At 36.0% G+C, this 15935-nt stretch overlaps 2 protein-coding genes across 7 annotated transcripts in view; one reads left to right on the forward strand and one right to left on the reverse strand.

Moving 5' to 3' along the window:
* MACROD2 (MACRO domain containing 2) overlaps positions 1 to 15935 on the forward strand; it is a 2051742-nt gene that overhangs the window by 305370 nt on the left and 1730437 nt on the right. The gene's annotated exons all lie outside the window — the stretch shown is intronic.
* Positions 17 to 14803, reverse strand: FLRT3 (fibronectin leucine rich transmembrane protein 3). 2 transcript variants are annotated; one of them, XM_001926449.6, is made up of 3 exons: positions 13726 to 14803; positions 5324 to 5528; positions 17 to 3558 (listed from the first exon to the last, which is right to left on the reverse strand). In XM_001926449.6, exon 3 carries the CDS (start codon positions 3513 to 3515, stop codon positions 1566 to 1568), a length of 1950 nt encoding a protein of 649 aa, XP_001926484.2. In that variant the 5' UTR covers positions 3516 to 3558; positions 5324 to 5528; positions 13726 to 14803; the 3' UTR covers positions 17 to 1565. The 2 variants fall into 2 exon arrangements, with proteins under 2 accessions (XP_001926484.2, XP_005672767.2); XM_005672710.3 differs by having other exon boundaries at positions 4770 to 5528; positions 13726 to 14802.

Raw genomic sequence — 15935 nt, forward strand, 5'->3', positions numbered from 1 at the left:
AAGTTCAAGAAATTGCTATTTTTAAAATTTGTAGCCAACGTTTATTTTTATGCCTAGAAAAATACATGGGGGTGCTTAGGACTAATGTGCTGGACAGTTTGCTATTTTAGTGGTCATAACATAATCCTGAAAAAGCAAGCACGATTATTTTATACTTTTTTTTGTTTGTTTTATTCAGCAATAAGACCACAATTTTTCATATTTAAGGAAGTATGAAAAATTTGTCGAGTTTTAAAAGCTGAATACATGTAGCGTTGGATCAAGGCACATACAAGACTGGCCAAAGGGCGTACAATGCACTTTGGTTTTTTGTTGGGAAAAAAAAAATCATGGCAACAGAAAGTGATGTGGTTTTTAAACAAGTAATAGCTCACAATTCAGTAGGAAGCGAGAAAGAAATGTTACATTACAAGTTCATTATGTAATATCTGGAAAACTGTGACAGTAATGGGCAGTATTCTTGATCATTGTGAAAGTAAATTGAACACTTATGTACAGTGTGAAAGCATTTCACATAAACCAGATCTAAATTTGACTTCTAGTATGTATTTTTCTTTTAAATTCTCACTTATTTAAGTACTACTTTCTCTGCATTGTTGAGGGGAATTGCTTGTGGTTATGCTACCTTTATAATGTATGTAAAGGTTTTTTTTGACATTTTATGATAAAAACATCATAAACACTAACAATTGTGTCTTTAGAACTGACTTTTCAAAAACCAGGATGGGACAGGAAAAACCATAATGCAGTTGATATTTGTGTTCATTATGCTATGCAAGTCTAAGTTTTCATGTTTTCCCAAGTACAAATTTCCCTTGAACTTGGAAGCACGTTTACATCGTTTGTATGAAGTCTTTTATTCTCAAAGCTTTGTTAACAATGGCATTAACAACAGCAGACTTCACACTCCTTTTATGCCAGCTGATGTACTCAGTTCAGAAAGATGTTTACTTTCCTAAGAATATTTAATTTGCTTAGAGTAAAAAATGGAGTTATGCAGCAAGTTTGATATTGCCCATTACCTCACATATTTTGATTTATTGAATACCACTGGAATACAAATTTAATAATTGGAACAGTATTTCATAACTATTTTTTGAAATTTCATTTTTTCATTCAGCCAGGTTTTTTTTTTTACATGTTATTAATACCAAAGTGAAAAATGGCCTGTGCTTATACTACAAGGATCTCATGTGAACGCAGTCCTGATTGTTCAACACAGCAAGAAAATTCACTTTCACAGTCAACAAGTCATCTTACTCAGTAGAACACAAAGTAAATGGTTTATAACTTCAATATTTGCAAGGAAAATACAGTACAAATTACTAAAAAATACTAAAATATAGAATTGTGTTCAGGCATCTCCACTACATCAATCGCAGCAGTAACCTGAAATTTGAAACTTTTAATAAAAAGTTCTTAAATATAAATTATATGGCAAATGTACAGTACATTGCTTTTCTCAGTCTCTTTTTTTCCAGTGTTTTGCAGTAGAACAGAGTTCCTACCATCATCTCCCTTAGGTTTAAAAAACCGAAACACAGTGTGCTGCGAGTCCTCCAGCATCATGAGTGTGAGTGGTCTGAGTCTGGAATACCACTGTCTCTGTAGCTTCGGTTACTACTGCTTTCACTGTGATTGTTTTTGTACAGATTCATTCCGTTAGGAGGAAATATGGTGTGTATCACAAATTCCTCCTTTGAGATTGGTTCATTGCTTATTGGTAACATCTGAAAAGAAGTCTCCCTGATTTCCAGGATGGAGTTGTCCTTCTTGGTGCCAGCTTCTGCGTAGTCATCCTTTCTTCTCCTCCCTTTGCTGTATGCACAGTTCCTTGAGAAGAGCGAGCCATTCCTATGAACGTACCAGCACACTAAAGCAAGAAGGGCAATGGTCACCAGGGCCACAGCGCCACCAATGATGGCGGCCAGTGGTAAATTGGGGTTTTTGTAAGGTTCTTTCTCTTGCTCTCGATTAAGGGTGGTTGTAGGGTTGTACATTCGAAGAGGTGCAGTTTCAGTCTCAATACAAACAGGAGTTTCATCAAATAGGTAGAGGTTACTGGTTTCCATGGGAACCATGCAAACTCGATAGGGTGAATCAGGCTCCAGGGCTGTGACCAAGTATTCACTGCGTTCTCCTGTTACAATTGTTTCAGTTATAGATCCAAATGCTGGGCTGTGGCCCAGTTTAAGCCAGCTAAGTCTTAAAGCAGTCATAGGTAGAACAAGTTTCCAGGAGATATGAATTGTATCAGAGGTGACAGATTTCACAGTAATTATAATTGTTTTCCTTGCTGGACTCCCTGTGGTTCGCTGATCCTTAGTGAGTTTGGGGTTCTTAATGTCTGGTTGTTTGGTCACTGAAGCTGGCCACTGTCCTTGAGCAGGATACACTGTGTTGGGGATCGAAGTGGTTATCTGGATGGTGCTTACCACTGCGCTATCCTTACAATCAAACAGTTCCGCGTTAAGGTCCTTGATAGCCATCCCCCGAACTTTTTCTGGGGCTTGGCACATGAGCCCACGCACATTGACCTTCACAGGTAGGGACTGTAACCAGTCACGCACCCATTTCATCTTGCACCCACAGTACCAGGGATTGTTGCGAAGAATCAATTGGGTTATGTTGTCCAAATCATCAAAGATACCCTGAGGTAAATTACTTAGGTTATTATTGGACATATCAAGTCGATACAGCTGCCTTAGGTAAGAAAAAGCATTTGGGGGCACCCGATTGATATGGTTGTCTTGAAGATAAAGCTTTCGCAGATTTGTGCCTGGAAGGTTTACTGGTGCAGCAGTCAGGGAATTCCGTACCAGTGACAGCTCTGTTAAGTTGACTAGGTTGAAGAAAACTTTATCACCTAAACCATGGTTGTTTAACAGATTTCCATCCAAAACCAGGCGTTTTAGGCTCGTGAGACCTTGAAGAGATGGTGATGAGATAGTGGATATTCGATTATCATCCAAGCGTAGTTCTTCTATTGTCCTGGGCAAACCCCAGGGGATTGTGCTCAGGTGATTACGGGACAGGAAGAGCAGCCGAAGATAGTTACTGTCTCGGAAGGCCCCCTCTTCAATGCTAACAGCTGAGACGGAGTTATCATCTAAATGTAATTCTTCCAGGTAGGGAATTTTTGAAAGTGAATCATAAGTGATAGTCCTTATATTATTTTCTTGCAAATGTAACTCTTTTACATACTTTGGTAGGTTGGTAGGAAATTCATCTAAACTGTTGTGATACAAGTATATTCTTTCCACTTTCAGCAAGTTTTTCAAATCTGAAGGAATCCCAGCATTATTTATTTGGTTGTTCTGAAGGTAGAGAGTTGTAGCATCCTCTGGTATTCCCGTCGGAATGGATGTCAGAAAGCGATCATTGCAATAAATGAAACCGGCATCACAGCGGCACACAGATGGACAGGATTTAGACATAGCTGATAGAGGTGCTACCTGAAGAAACAGCCCAATGTTAGTCCCAATGAGGAAGATGCTCCAGGCTGGGCTGATCATGGTCAGCAGTGTTGAGGTCTTCACACAAGGTAGTTTCAGAGCCCTAAAAGGGAGTTTAAAAAAAAAAAAGACAGAAAACAATCAGCATATTTAAAGTGTTATTAAAAATAGGTGTGGAAGCTGAAACATCTATAATCATTTTTATTATTTAATTTAAAAAAAATTTGCATGCTTAGGTTTATTGCTACCTAACATGAACACAGTCATAATCTTTTAACCTTGAATGTTTCTGATATTAAGAAGTACAATGTCTCCAATGTATTTGACTTTGAAATATTAAACACAATTAAAGTTTTATTGAATATTGCAAAGCATTTTCATAATACCCTATGTTAATTTTGTAGCCAGGGATTTCTATTTTTCTTAATATTCATAATAAATTGACACATAGGAATATGATTTGTTATATCTAAAGATAATATTGTTACTGTTCTTAAAAACCAAAATTTTATATCTATTTCTATTAGGTAGACTATCCAAATGTACCAATGTGTAGAAACAAAAAGCTATTACTATTTAGGAATAGTTACACTCCTCATGAGATCCTAAATCCCACCAGCCAATTGTTTGCTTTGGTTATTGATATTATTTTTCTTTGATTATTAACATTTAACATTGTTAGGTAGGTGTTTCTTGCAAGAAAAGCAGAAGGAATCTTTTCTTTCTTTTTTTTTTTTTTTTCTTTTTCATTTTTAAGGCTGCACCCATGGCAGTATGGAGGTCCCCAGGCTAGGGGTTGAATTGGAGCTGTATCCACTGGTCTACCCCACAGCTCATAGCAACGCCAGATCCTTAACCCACTGAGTGGGGAGAGGAATGGAATCTGAGTCCTCATGGATACTAGTCAGATTCATTTCCACTGAGCCACGACAGGAACTCCGGAAGGAATCTTTACATTTACTTTAGAGAAGGAAAAAATTATGTAGCTAATACATCTGGCTAATCTACATGGAAAATTCCATTTCATTTTAAGCTGGCTCTTTTTCCCCATTTTATTGTATGTTTTTTACTACATGGTTTAATGGCTTTAGGAACAGTTTTCATTATAGTCTATCTCATAACATGTTTTCTTTTCACAAGGCATTTATCTTTCTTCAAGTTCTAATCTAAAATATTACTCAACTTTCTCCATGGCTGGAGAATTATAGATTTATACTGATCTATTGTGTCATATGATTTCTTCAGCACCTTTAGGTATTAATTAGCCTTTATAATTTCAGGCATGAAAACAAAAGACTTTAATATTTTTCCTACCTTATTGAACGATGTGAGTAAATTTTGCGTGAGTGAAAATCCAATGCGCATATATTATTTTCCTGGTGAGGGGCTGGGACTTATAAACTCTTGTTTAGTTCTTGGAAATGTTCTTCACTGTTTATTCAAGTAATCCTATGCGGCACACACCTCCAGATCAGGCTTGCTGTTGTCAATGAACATTCCAGCTGCAGTTGAGCATGGTGGGCAAGCTCATTAAAGTGGGGACCAGAAACAATTCAGTTTCCTGTTACTATGTAGAACACATGGCTTCCTATATATTTTTTTTTCTTTCTTATAGAGTTTCTGTGTGAAGGTTCCTTTTGTGTAGCTTAATTCCCTCAGTGGAAATTGCTCTCTTTGAAATTCTTATTGACTCTTCTGTGCAATGTGGTCAGAGATAGTAACTTCAGATCCTCATGAAGAAAGCCATTCATGATGCTAAGGCCTGTATAGTAATATGTTTTTCAGGCAGTTACCCCCCACCTTTATTCCCATCCAGGATTATCCAAGTATAAATTTTGTACAGTAGCTACATCCTGAGGTATGATTACCTGCTGTGAAATAGCTATTTCCAGCTTTTGCTTCTTGCTGCTTTCTCAGAATATCTGGTGCAGTCACGTTATGCAAGAACAGGTATTTTTTTTAAGAGGTAAAGAAAGCTTAATTCAAATATTCTTCATGGAAAAAAAGAAAAGGAAGCATACTAGATTTCTTTTATACTTCTGTTCCTTGAAATACACCGGGTCTGAGCATCTCCTGTAAAAGTAAAAGGTTTTAATGAACTATTAACAACGAACCTTAACATACTAGAGAAATTTCCTAGAAATTTAATTTCAGTTCTTTCTTTAAGCAATACATCTTTCATCATAATAGGTGGTTAAAAGGATAAGATGAACCTCATTGTCTTTCACTTCCCATTTTACTTTATGGGAATAAAGTAGGAGCTGAAATTGTGATGGTTATCAAACAGATAATTTCAATTGTTAACTGTTAGTGTCACTTTGAATTAAACACAGAAGCAAAGCTTTGTTCAAGAGGCAGCTAGCCCCTTGCATGGATTAGGAATTAAGGGCAGGCCAATCTTTAAAAGTTCATTTTAAATTTTAGATATAAAATGATAAAATGTTTCAAAAGAAAAAAACAAGTACAAGTCAAAGAGGTGAGAAAAGACCTAACAGGGATTTTTTGCAGCAATGCCATGGTAACTTTTTAGACGTTTCTGAACACAGTTTTACAAAGTCATACAATCTACAATTTAAAGAGTTGAAAAGAGTTTGCTTTAGAAGCTGTTCTTTTGATTTGCTCAGTGTCCTGTTTAATTCTTCCTGCAGGCCTCAATTTCACGATCACAGAATATGGACACAATGACCCTCCTCCTTGGAGGTGTTTCTCAGGACTATTTGATGATCCTAAAACTCTAGTTACTTGGGTATTCTGGACCAAAAGACAGCATAAAAGTTCAAGTCATAATTTTTTTTTCAGAATACCATTTTAATTTGCTTTTAGCAAATTGAACTTGTGAAATCTGTATTTGGAACAGAAAGGATGCTATTTCAAGCTGTCTCCTTGTAATAACCATTAAGAAAACATATCAAAACCTGACAAGGCATTGCTTTCCAGGTTCCAACATGAATGTTCCAGTACATGTATAAGTGTATTTTTCACTTCTGAAAGAAGGCTTAAATCTTCACCAAAGAGTCTTATGATTTTAGTGATGACTGCTTTGTCTATTATCTAATATTCATTAAGATTTTGATGGTGGCTGGGGAAGTGGTAGGATCCGTATCTGTTATGCAAGGTTACCCACTCAGGGGCTGTCTATACAAGTAGGGTACATTAGGTATCATGAAAATATTTGACCCTGGAGATAGAAGCAATTTACTTCTCTCCCAGTAATTACCTAGCATCCAACAAGGATAGCATCTGTTTCAGAATTCAAACAGTACTGAAAGTGAATGTTAAATAAGGCCAAAATTTGTGTTTCTGGTTCTCTTTGAAAATTCAGCTTCTTTTAGTTTGCCACCAGATAACAACTCTATCATATGCTGCATTAACAGAAGGAAACTGAAAAAAAAAAATTACATATACATTTAATTTATTATTTAGGCAACTTGAAACAAATATAGCAGTTAGCAGATGTATAAAGTAGTCTCTAGTGGATACTGCAAAGTGCCCACAGAGGAAAGTTTAAGTGATTTATTGTTTAATGTGAAGTTTCACAGTGATGCCTTTAGGGCTTTGCTCATTATTGTTGAATTTCAATGGAGTATTTTCTTGAAAACTGTTGCTTTCTTGGTATGTGAAAATGGAAAACCAAGCTGTGAAATTATAATTACAATGTTACTTTAAAAAGTATCTGCTGTAAATGTTTCCTAAGCTTGAAAATTATTCAACATACAAAATAATTTGGTAATTTAAGACAAAAATTTTAAAGTAATTTAGAAGAGTTATCTTTGTTAAATTGCAATTTAAGACAAAAATTTTAAAGTAATTTAGAAAAGTTATCTTTGTTAAAATGCATTAAAAGCTAATTAAAAACATTATAAAATGCACAGGTGAGAACCTGCTTAAAATGTTGCCAATCTCGGGGCATTTCTCCTACTCCAGGACACACTTTAAAGTTGAGAGGATGGATCTGATGAATGGAATTTAAAGATTGTTGATTGTTCCCCAAGTCAGGCCATCCTTGAGTATATGCCAGGTGATGACCAGAGATAAAGCCTGTATCTCAATTATAAGTGGTTTACCAAATCAAGCTCCAATAATATGTATTGATTTTCACATTATTAACCCAAAGAAAAATTTATTCAAAATGGGTGTGAAAAGAAGGAAGATTAATTTGTTTATTTTTCCTATTTTACATTTGTGAAGCTGCTTCCTCTGCTCCATTTGATATGCAAACTCACATTGCCATTAATACAATAGCAGTAATAACATGGGATTAACAGAAAGCCAGAAATCTCATTAAATTCTTGGAAAATGTCATTCTCCTGTCCCCAAATTGCATTGAAACAAAAGGCAAAAATACAAAGCAGGTTTCTCTGGAGAGAAGGATACTCTTTTAGAAATGAAGATTCCCTCACAGGTTCCTGCTCCCTTAAGCTCAAACAGTTCAATACATGTTTGACCCTGTATATATTTTATATCTTCTCCTACCCTTTATTTTTAAAAACTATAGTGCTCAAGAGTTTTGTTTTGCATATCAGAGGCTATAACAACCTCTCCATCTAAAATAAGCAATCTTGCCCCTATGCTTCCACTTTCTTCCTTCTGAACTGGCTCTACATATTCAGGGGACATAGAGACATTGTAGTTGAATGTGACTGATGAAAAGAAAAATGACCCCCACTGGCATGGACACTGTGGCCAGGTTTCCACAACATCGACTTCAGAGCCCTTCTGTCTGCATAGGCTTGAAAGAGGCCATTACTTCTCAACAAAAAGAATCGATCTTTTAGAGAAATATTGTTAATGGGATAACTTGGGGGAAAACATAAATGGAGCCCTGGTTACTTAGAGGAATGTTTAAAAAAATTTTTAATCAAATCATTGCTTCAGTAGCATTTGAAACTGTAGCAAAAAGAAGAAAAACATAATCATCTCACTGGTCAATCGAATTTTTAATAAAGGTCTTTCTCTTCCGTCCCTTTTTAAAATAAAAATTGTGGCTTTTTAAATGCATTTATAATGTAATCATGCCCATGAAAAGCCTTCAGTTTATTTCCATGATATGCCTAAAAGAAAGTATGTAAATAGGTAAGGATGATATAATTTTGAGATATTTTAAGAAAATTAATATAATTAAAGAAGTCATATCTAATTAGAAAACAGGTGTTTGAATAAAGTCAAGAACTTGAGGCAATCTATATGTTTATATAATTCCTTCTTTGCTACTACAGTATTGTGGAGGTGGAACTGTTTGAGATGAGAAGGTATTTCTCATGTTTTGATCGCCTAGATAAAGATTATATTATATGTTGATGGCACTAACTTCCCAAATCCATTATTTGCTACCTTTGATTTAAATTGATTTTGATTTGAATGAAAATCAAAAAATTGGCTGAATTTTTTTTTTAATCTTAAATCAACCACAGAGTTTTGAGATATTAGTTTATTTTGATGATTTACCTCACATCTTGGTCTCTTAACTCTCTAGGAACTTTTAAATATATTAAATCTAAAAGTAGAAAGGCATGTAGAGCTTAATAGAAGTTAATTGCATTATTATTTTGAGTAAAACCTGGAGATCGAAGAAAACACATGCTTACTCAAATTTATCCAAGTCTGTGAATATCTCTAGGTAAACTGGAATTTATACAATCACAGTTTAGAGTATTAGGAAGCTAATTTATTTATGAAAGCTTAAATTGCTGCTAGAAAGCACAACAAAATGATCAACCTGTGAATGCCAAGTCTTTGTAACGACAAATGGTATTTCAAATAAACTACATGTATGGTTAAACTGAAAAACTGGAGTACATCAGGTTAGTTGATAGTGACAGCAAAATGCTTTCTAAGCAGCCTGTCTGGTAGTTAAATTTTCCACGATCATCAGATTTCAGGAAAGTTCCAATTCTTTTGTTTAATGCCAGGCAAGCAGAAGGACCTCTAACTCTCCTCTTGAGAGTCATGAAGTCTGAAGGGTTTGCTGAGAGGCAGAGAAGCAAGTGTGCCTTTTCTTACTAGGTTTTATCCAGACTACTTTCTAGCCTAAGAAGGTTTGTTTCATTTATGCAAATAAGGGATGAAAGTTCCAAAGCAAAGGATTTTTACTTTCTCCTCTTAAGTTACTGGTTCTTTTCCCCAATAGGTTTGTGATAAATGAATCTAATTCTGCTTCATTTATTTGAGCTTGTACAGTTAAATCAAGCATCCTTAAAACAAAAAGGCAAACTGGGATGTTATCTTTCATCATAGTGAATGCTGCTTCCTTTTATGATATTAAGTCAGACCAAATGAGTTAGAGAACCATGCCTGAAAGAATGGATAAGATGTTAAAGAGTTGCTAAGGTGAGCAATAGAGAGTTTGTGGCAGGGGAAAGGCTTTAAGTTTGCATTGACTTTTGAGCAATTGCAATTAAAACTATGCTTATCTTTGTTAAACCGCAAACATTTTCTCACTGCAAAACTAAAATTCCTTTTTCACTGCTGTGAGTACAGTTTGGTTGATATGCTTTAAATTTCTGATATTCAAGTTTCCATATTCTAGTGCAACAAATACTTGAGTCTACTGTGTGCCAAGCACTGTGCTTGTCGGATGACAAGGACATAAAACACCTTGCTTTTTTCAGGGCACAGTAAGATATTTGTTGATTTAAACTGAATGGAGAGGAAGAAAAGCATCAACACATAAACTGATCAATTCACAATCCAGCGGCACACTTTAAAAATGGTGTTTAACCAAATGTGGTCTGTGGGTTTTCTTTTCAAAGTTGCCACGGTAACTTGTGCACGTGAAAAGTGAAAGAATAAAGAACAAAAGCTGTCATTGTCTCATCAAGTGAGAGCAATTTCTCTTTTCTCTCCTTTAAGCAGACTAATACCTGGAGAGAGGTTTTTATACATTCCTGACACTTGATTTGCGGGCTAGGAAAGAGGTGATGCATTTTTAAAAGAAATGCAACTTTAGCTGCTGCTTGCATTCCATTTTGTTCTTTTTTTACTTAAAATCTGTTTTCTCTGGCATTTTTGTCAACAGACAAATCAAAGTCCTGAAACCTGCTCTCTTGTGCAATATAAACAAGGCTTTCCAACAGTTTTTTAGTGTGGTATTTTTCCAAATTTGGTGATATCAATCAGCATTCTGATACTGGAAAATGCTTTCTGAAATGTATATTCCTATTTTGATTCTTAAGAGGCAAAAGGCTTTTTCCAGAAGACATTTACAAACCATCTCTTTGTTGGAAATTTGTTTGTTGACTTGTGATAAGTCTTTGAAATGGTGGAATGTTAGAAAGAGTAGAGAAACAGCCCTTTTAATGCTCTGAAGAGAAAAATGCACTTTGGAGAATTAATATTGCTGAGAGATTTACTGTAGAGTTTTTGCCCGCTGGGGGGAGGTACACTCTACCAGAACACTGCTTTCAGAAGCCGCAAGTCAGATGTTGGCTGCTGCCGGCCAGTTTTCCTCCGGTTTAATTACAACAAAGCCTCCCGTTGAGAAGAACAGTGAAGGCCTCTGGGGCAAAAGGTGGGGGTGGGAGGGAAGGGGGGCACTGAGGGGAAAAGGAGGGAAGAAATTACAGCCTTTGAAAAATTTACTAAATCTTATTCCCCTCGTTGACTTCATTTATGGTGGTCTTCATTTGACTTTTAACAATTATTTATAATGCTATTAAAATAAACTGGTTGAATAAAAGAATATTTAAGAGAGTTTATTCAGAATTTTTAAGTTAGTCTTGGATCTTGGCATTCAACACACTCTTTGTTGTGTAGCCCACCCACCTTACAAATAGGGGGAAAAGTTAAGAGCCACCGAAATGGCAATTTTAGACCAGTTCTTTTTTTCTCATGATCAGCTTTAATTGAATCTTGATATGAACATCAGCATATCAAGAATAAAAGTAGAAAGAAGAACATTTATATAATATTAATACAAGGCAAGTTCTCTGCTACTGGTTTTTGTAGGGTTTAAAATTGTTCAAGATAATCCAGAAAGAGGAGAAGCCTTAGGGTGTGTGGCCAAGAAAAGCACAGACAAATTTCTCCGCAGTGCACTTGCATGTTTAAAGCTGATAATTGTATTTTTCATCTGGAGACAGAGTGTTCATTAGGGTCTTGTGTCCCTAGGCAGGAGATGCTAAACCTAATTGGAGTTTCTATTTGATTGGGCAATATAGTCTAGAGAAGAAACTGGGGTAAAGATAATTAATAGCTTGCTAACAAAGTCTGACAGCCACAAGATTTCAACCAAATTTATTTCACACCACTTCATTTAGCTCTGAAAAAGTTTTGATAGAATTGGAGGCTCCTTAATTAACACTTGAAAGCAAAAGAAACGTACCTTCTATTTTACTGCCACATTCAGTTATGACAAATTTTCTTACTGTTTTTCTTCTTCTTGTTAAAAACTTGATTTGCTGCCCAATTATATATTTCACAATGTTAATGTTTGGTAAGTGTTTAATTGGGTATTTTGAACCAAACCATGATTGATTTAAAATGGGGGAGGGTGAAAAACCCAATTAATAACTGATAGTATTATACAGCAGCGTGATATTAATGAATTCATTGTGTTTATTCATTCAGTAATCTCTGCTGATCACTGGACTTGATATATTTTTGGTACTGCTCTATTTTAGAAAGAAATTAGATGTGATTTTTCTACTTAAATTCATGCAATCATGTTTTTATAACCTTGTTTTTTATTTCAGGCTAATAAATATGTGTGTGTATGTATGTATGTACATGCTGTGAATATATACACATATATCTACAAACTAGGTGGCATATCTCTGATTTAATCTTCTTAGAGATTAAAACCTGGCATATTAATATTAATGTTGGTAGTAGCAGTAATATTCATGTTTTGTGGTACTTTTAAAAGACATTTCTTTCTTTACTCATTTCAAGGGAAATGGATATCAGTCATCTGTCACTTTGGGGCAGGCATGAGTAGCCTGAAAACAGACAAATTCATTCTTTAGGTTTATGCTGGTCAGGATATTCCTATGTGGCAGGGGATAAATGAAAGGCACTGCTCCAGCTGAAGCACTTTTCTGGTGGCTTTATTCATGTCGTTTCCTACTAACATACGTGTGCATTTTAGAGCAGATAGATGTTTCAGAAAAATTTAAAAAGCTAATTGTTAAAACCATTAGAGAATTTGGTTTCATAATTGGCAAATATCAAGGCTTTTTTTTCTTTTAAGTTCTCAAGAAATAAATAACAATCAGACCCCCAGATGTTGGGAAGATATAGGCCTGTTGCACGCTTTACCTCTATGCAACCATTTTGTTTCAGCCCTAATTCATGGAAAAAAATTTTTGGAGAAGATACATTTAATTTTTGAAAGCTTTGTTTTACAAAAGTAGTTCTTTCAAGATAAGATTTTCCTATTATAAGTTGCAAATGAATGGATACTCTGCATATCCCACTTGATAAGGGCTCCACTCATTCCTCCCCCCACCCCACCCCAAAATCCCTGCATACATCAGATGCAGCTTCTCGGCTGAGCTTTGTTAGTTTTTCTGAGTAGACTTTGCCAATTACTATGCTGGTCACATACTACATTTGCCCAAGCGATGGATTTTGGCTTTCTGCGGGAGAGGGGACACAGTTTGTAAGACATTCTCCCCCTCCTCTGAGTTGAATTCACTAGTTGAGATTTGCAAGCCTCAGAGGCTGGAAGCAGCTCCGGCAGGAAAGCAGTGCAAGCTCTAAAATCTAGGTGTAGCTGTTAATCCTTCCAGCCGCACAGAAGTCTCCAGGAGCGGTTGGGCTAGCTGAGAGCAAGACGTATGCTTTTCATGTACTCCCAGGCTGGGCTGAGGGATTATTGATTTTCTTTCACAGTTGTAAAAACAGCAATTGGTGATCATGCCACACATACAGTACACACCAACTTAGCAAGACCTCTCGCTTTCCTCTCTGGAAAAAAAAAAATCTGCCTCGTATTCTTTAATATTTAACATTCAACTTTCCAACTTAATGTTTTCCATGAGGCTCTTTTTAAATATCAACTACACGAGACAGAAAATAGCCACTGATTATTAGTTTCGTGTTGTTGTTGTTGTTGTTTTTAATGAAAGAATGGTTTCAAGAAACTTCTTGCATTTGGCTGTAACAGTCAAATTTTTCCTTGCTGGCTTGCACGCACATACACTGCTTGTCCTGGTGACAGCGCAGAGCTTGGTATTCAGATGCCTCAAGATACCAAGCCATTTCTTTCTAGAGAGTAAAACCAAGTAAACTTTCTGGGACAATCATAAGGAAAAACACGGGAAACACTTACCAGGAAGACGAGAAAAAAGCAATCCCATATATTCTGCGGCTATAGCTGTAATTCCACTGCTTGTGAACTGGAGTGATAACCCTCCCCCCTCTCCCAGCTCCAAGTCCAGTCCTCACAAAGCCCGCGGCAGCTGCAGGCTGAGCTGGTCCTGTTAGGATCACTTCTCCACCGAGAAGCCAGCGAGGGACAGCATTCCAGTTTACTGCACAGCCCACCTTCAAGTCTGAAGTTAAAGCTTCACCTCGCAGTGGTTGAAGAAGGGGGTGATGTCATAGATGGGCAGGACTTAGCCCAGCTCCGTTCAGTGAGGTAACTGGAAGATCAGACGGAAGAGCTTTGCGAACGCTAGAGGGAGTGAGAGCAGCCAAAATGAGGCGCCCAGCCTGCCAAAGCTAGGATGCCATTTGGTTTGGAGGTAGCCCTTTGAAATCGCAACATTTTCTATAAGTTTACTACAGCAGGGTAGTGGTAGCAAGCTTATAAAAAATACAAGAATGTTAGAAGGGTATTTATAAGCTGACAATAGAAAAACACAAGTTCTTTTTCTTTTTAAGCCATTAGCATTAAAAGGAAGTTAAGCAAAATTATGTTATTTTCATTTTTGATTAGTTACAGTAACGCTATAATTATGAAGGCTAGTAACTCCGATGGTGAATAGTTATTTGAGAAATGAATAAAAAGCAGGTACATATACATAACAGATTTATTTAAGGGAAGGAAACAAGAATGCTAAAAGGTTAAAAAAAAAGTAACCAGTTTTTGTTTTTGCTTTCCTCTGGAGGTAATAAGTTATTGTTTTTTATGTATATGTTTTAGGAAGTGAAAGTGTTTTTCGTATACTCCACTATTTGTCTATCTTCTTTAGAACTTAGTAGATACTAGGTCTTTCATATTTAGGGAACCTTCCCTAAAGTAAAAAGTTTTTGAAAAGTTGAATATTTCCCTTTCTGATACGTTTTTGCTACTCTGAACATGAGTTAAGGTACAAACATCTTAAGAAGAAAGAAACCTTTCAGGGGTAGTGTTGCCTGTATTTAAATTGTTTTATTTTAATTTAGGTACATGAATAAACACTGGACAGAGCAGAGCAGAGACATGAATTTCTATGTATAATTAGCAGAATTATAGACATATTTTCCGTTATGATGTTCATAGACTGGTTTCTGCTATTTGGTCAACAATTGCATTGGACCCATAAGTTTTCCATTAAATGCATTCATTTCACTCTTTAATGTTGTTGGGAAGAACATTGCTTTTATATTTATCATGAGGGCAATTTCCTTAAACTAATATTATTTGTTTTATTCTTAGAGGTTCACAGCATTCTTCTTTGTGCTTTTTTGAAGATTCTGTCTGTGTTTGTTTCTCAAGGAGGCCAGCTAATTGTCTTTCCCAGGAGTATTCGATTGGTCTCTTCATTAGCTTCATTTAGTTTATCTATTTACATGTTTCTTTGATAGCAGTTTGACCTTCTGAGTTCCTAGCCAAGAATGAGTGATATCAAAGTAGAAGGTGAACTCTTGATAAGAGGTATATTGACCCCTATTGTTTCATGATTGCACTTGTACTGGCCTTTGAGGGCAGACCCATTAAATACAGGAGTTTTGGAATTCTAATATATGTTGAAAAGCCAATTTCTTAGAAATGTTAGCTAGCAAAAGTTGAACTGAGATGCAGCTGCTGGATTTCTGGAGGAAAAGGAGATGGGGATAACAGATAATCTCTCAGTAAAGGGTGGATTTTTCTTTTGCAACTGCAAAGTAAATACATGGATTAAATTATTTTATGAAATAATTCTTTCTAGACGCTATTTTCAGTTGGGAGTTGATTATATTTAAAAGGACTTTTTTGCCTGGCCAAATTCCTATGGGTTTATATCCATACTTAATCACTCTTGTCTCCATTCAGGCAGACTGTAAACAGAAAAGAAAGATAAATGGACAGTTTTGGTTGTTAGTATCTACACGAAGGTATATTGGCCTGGGAATTAGGAGTTCTGAGGTTTCCAGTCCCTAGCCTGCCATTAGGTATATGATTTCATATTATCTGCTCTGGGCTTTAGTTTCACCACATGGCAAATAAAGGCAGCAGGAATTTATTGAATACCAATTATGTATCATTCCTTTTTTTAAAAGATGTGGATTAACGTGTAGAAGACAAGAGATTATGAAAAATGTAATCTGTACCAGAGGCACTAACTTTGGAGGCAA

This window comes from Sus scrofa, chromosome 17 (assembly GCF_000003025.6).
Source record: "Sus scrofa isolate TJ Tabasco breed Duroc chromosome 17, Sscrofa11.1, whole genome shotgun sequence".
NCBI lineage: Eukaryota > Metazoa > Chordata > Mammalia > Artiodactyla > Suidae > Sus > Sus scrofa.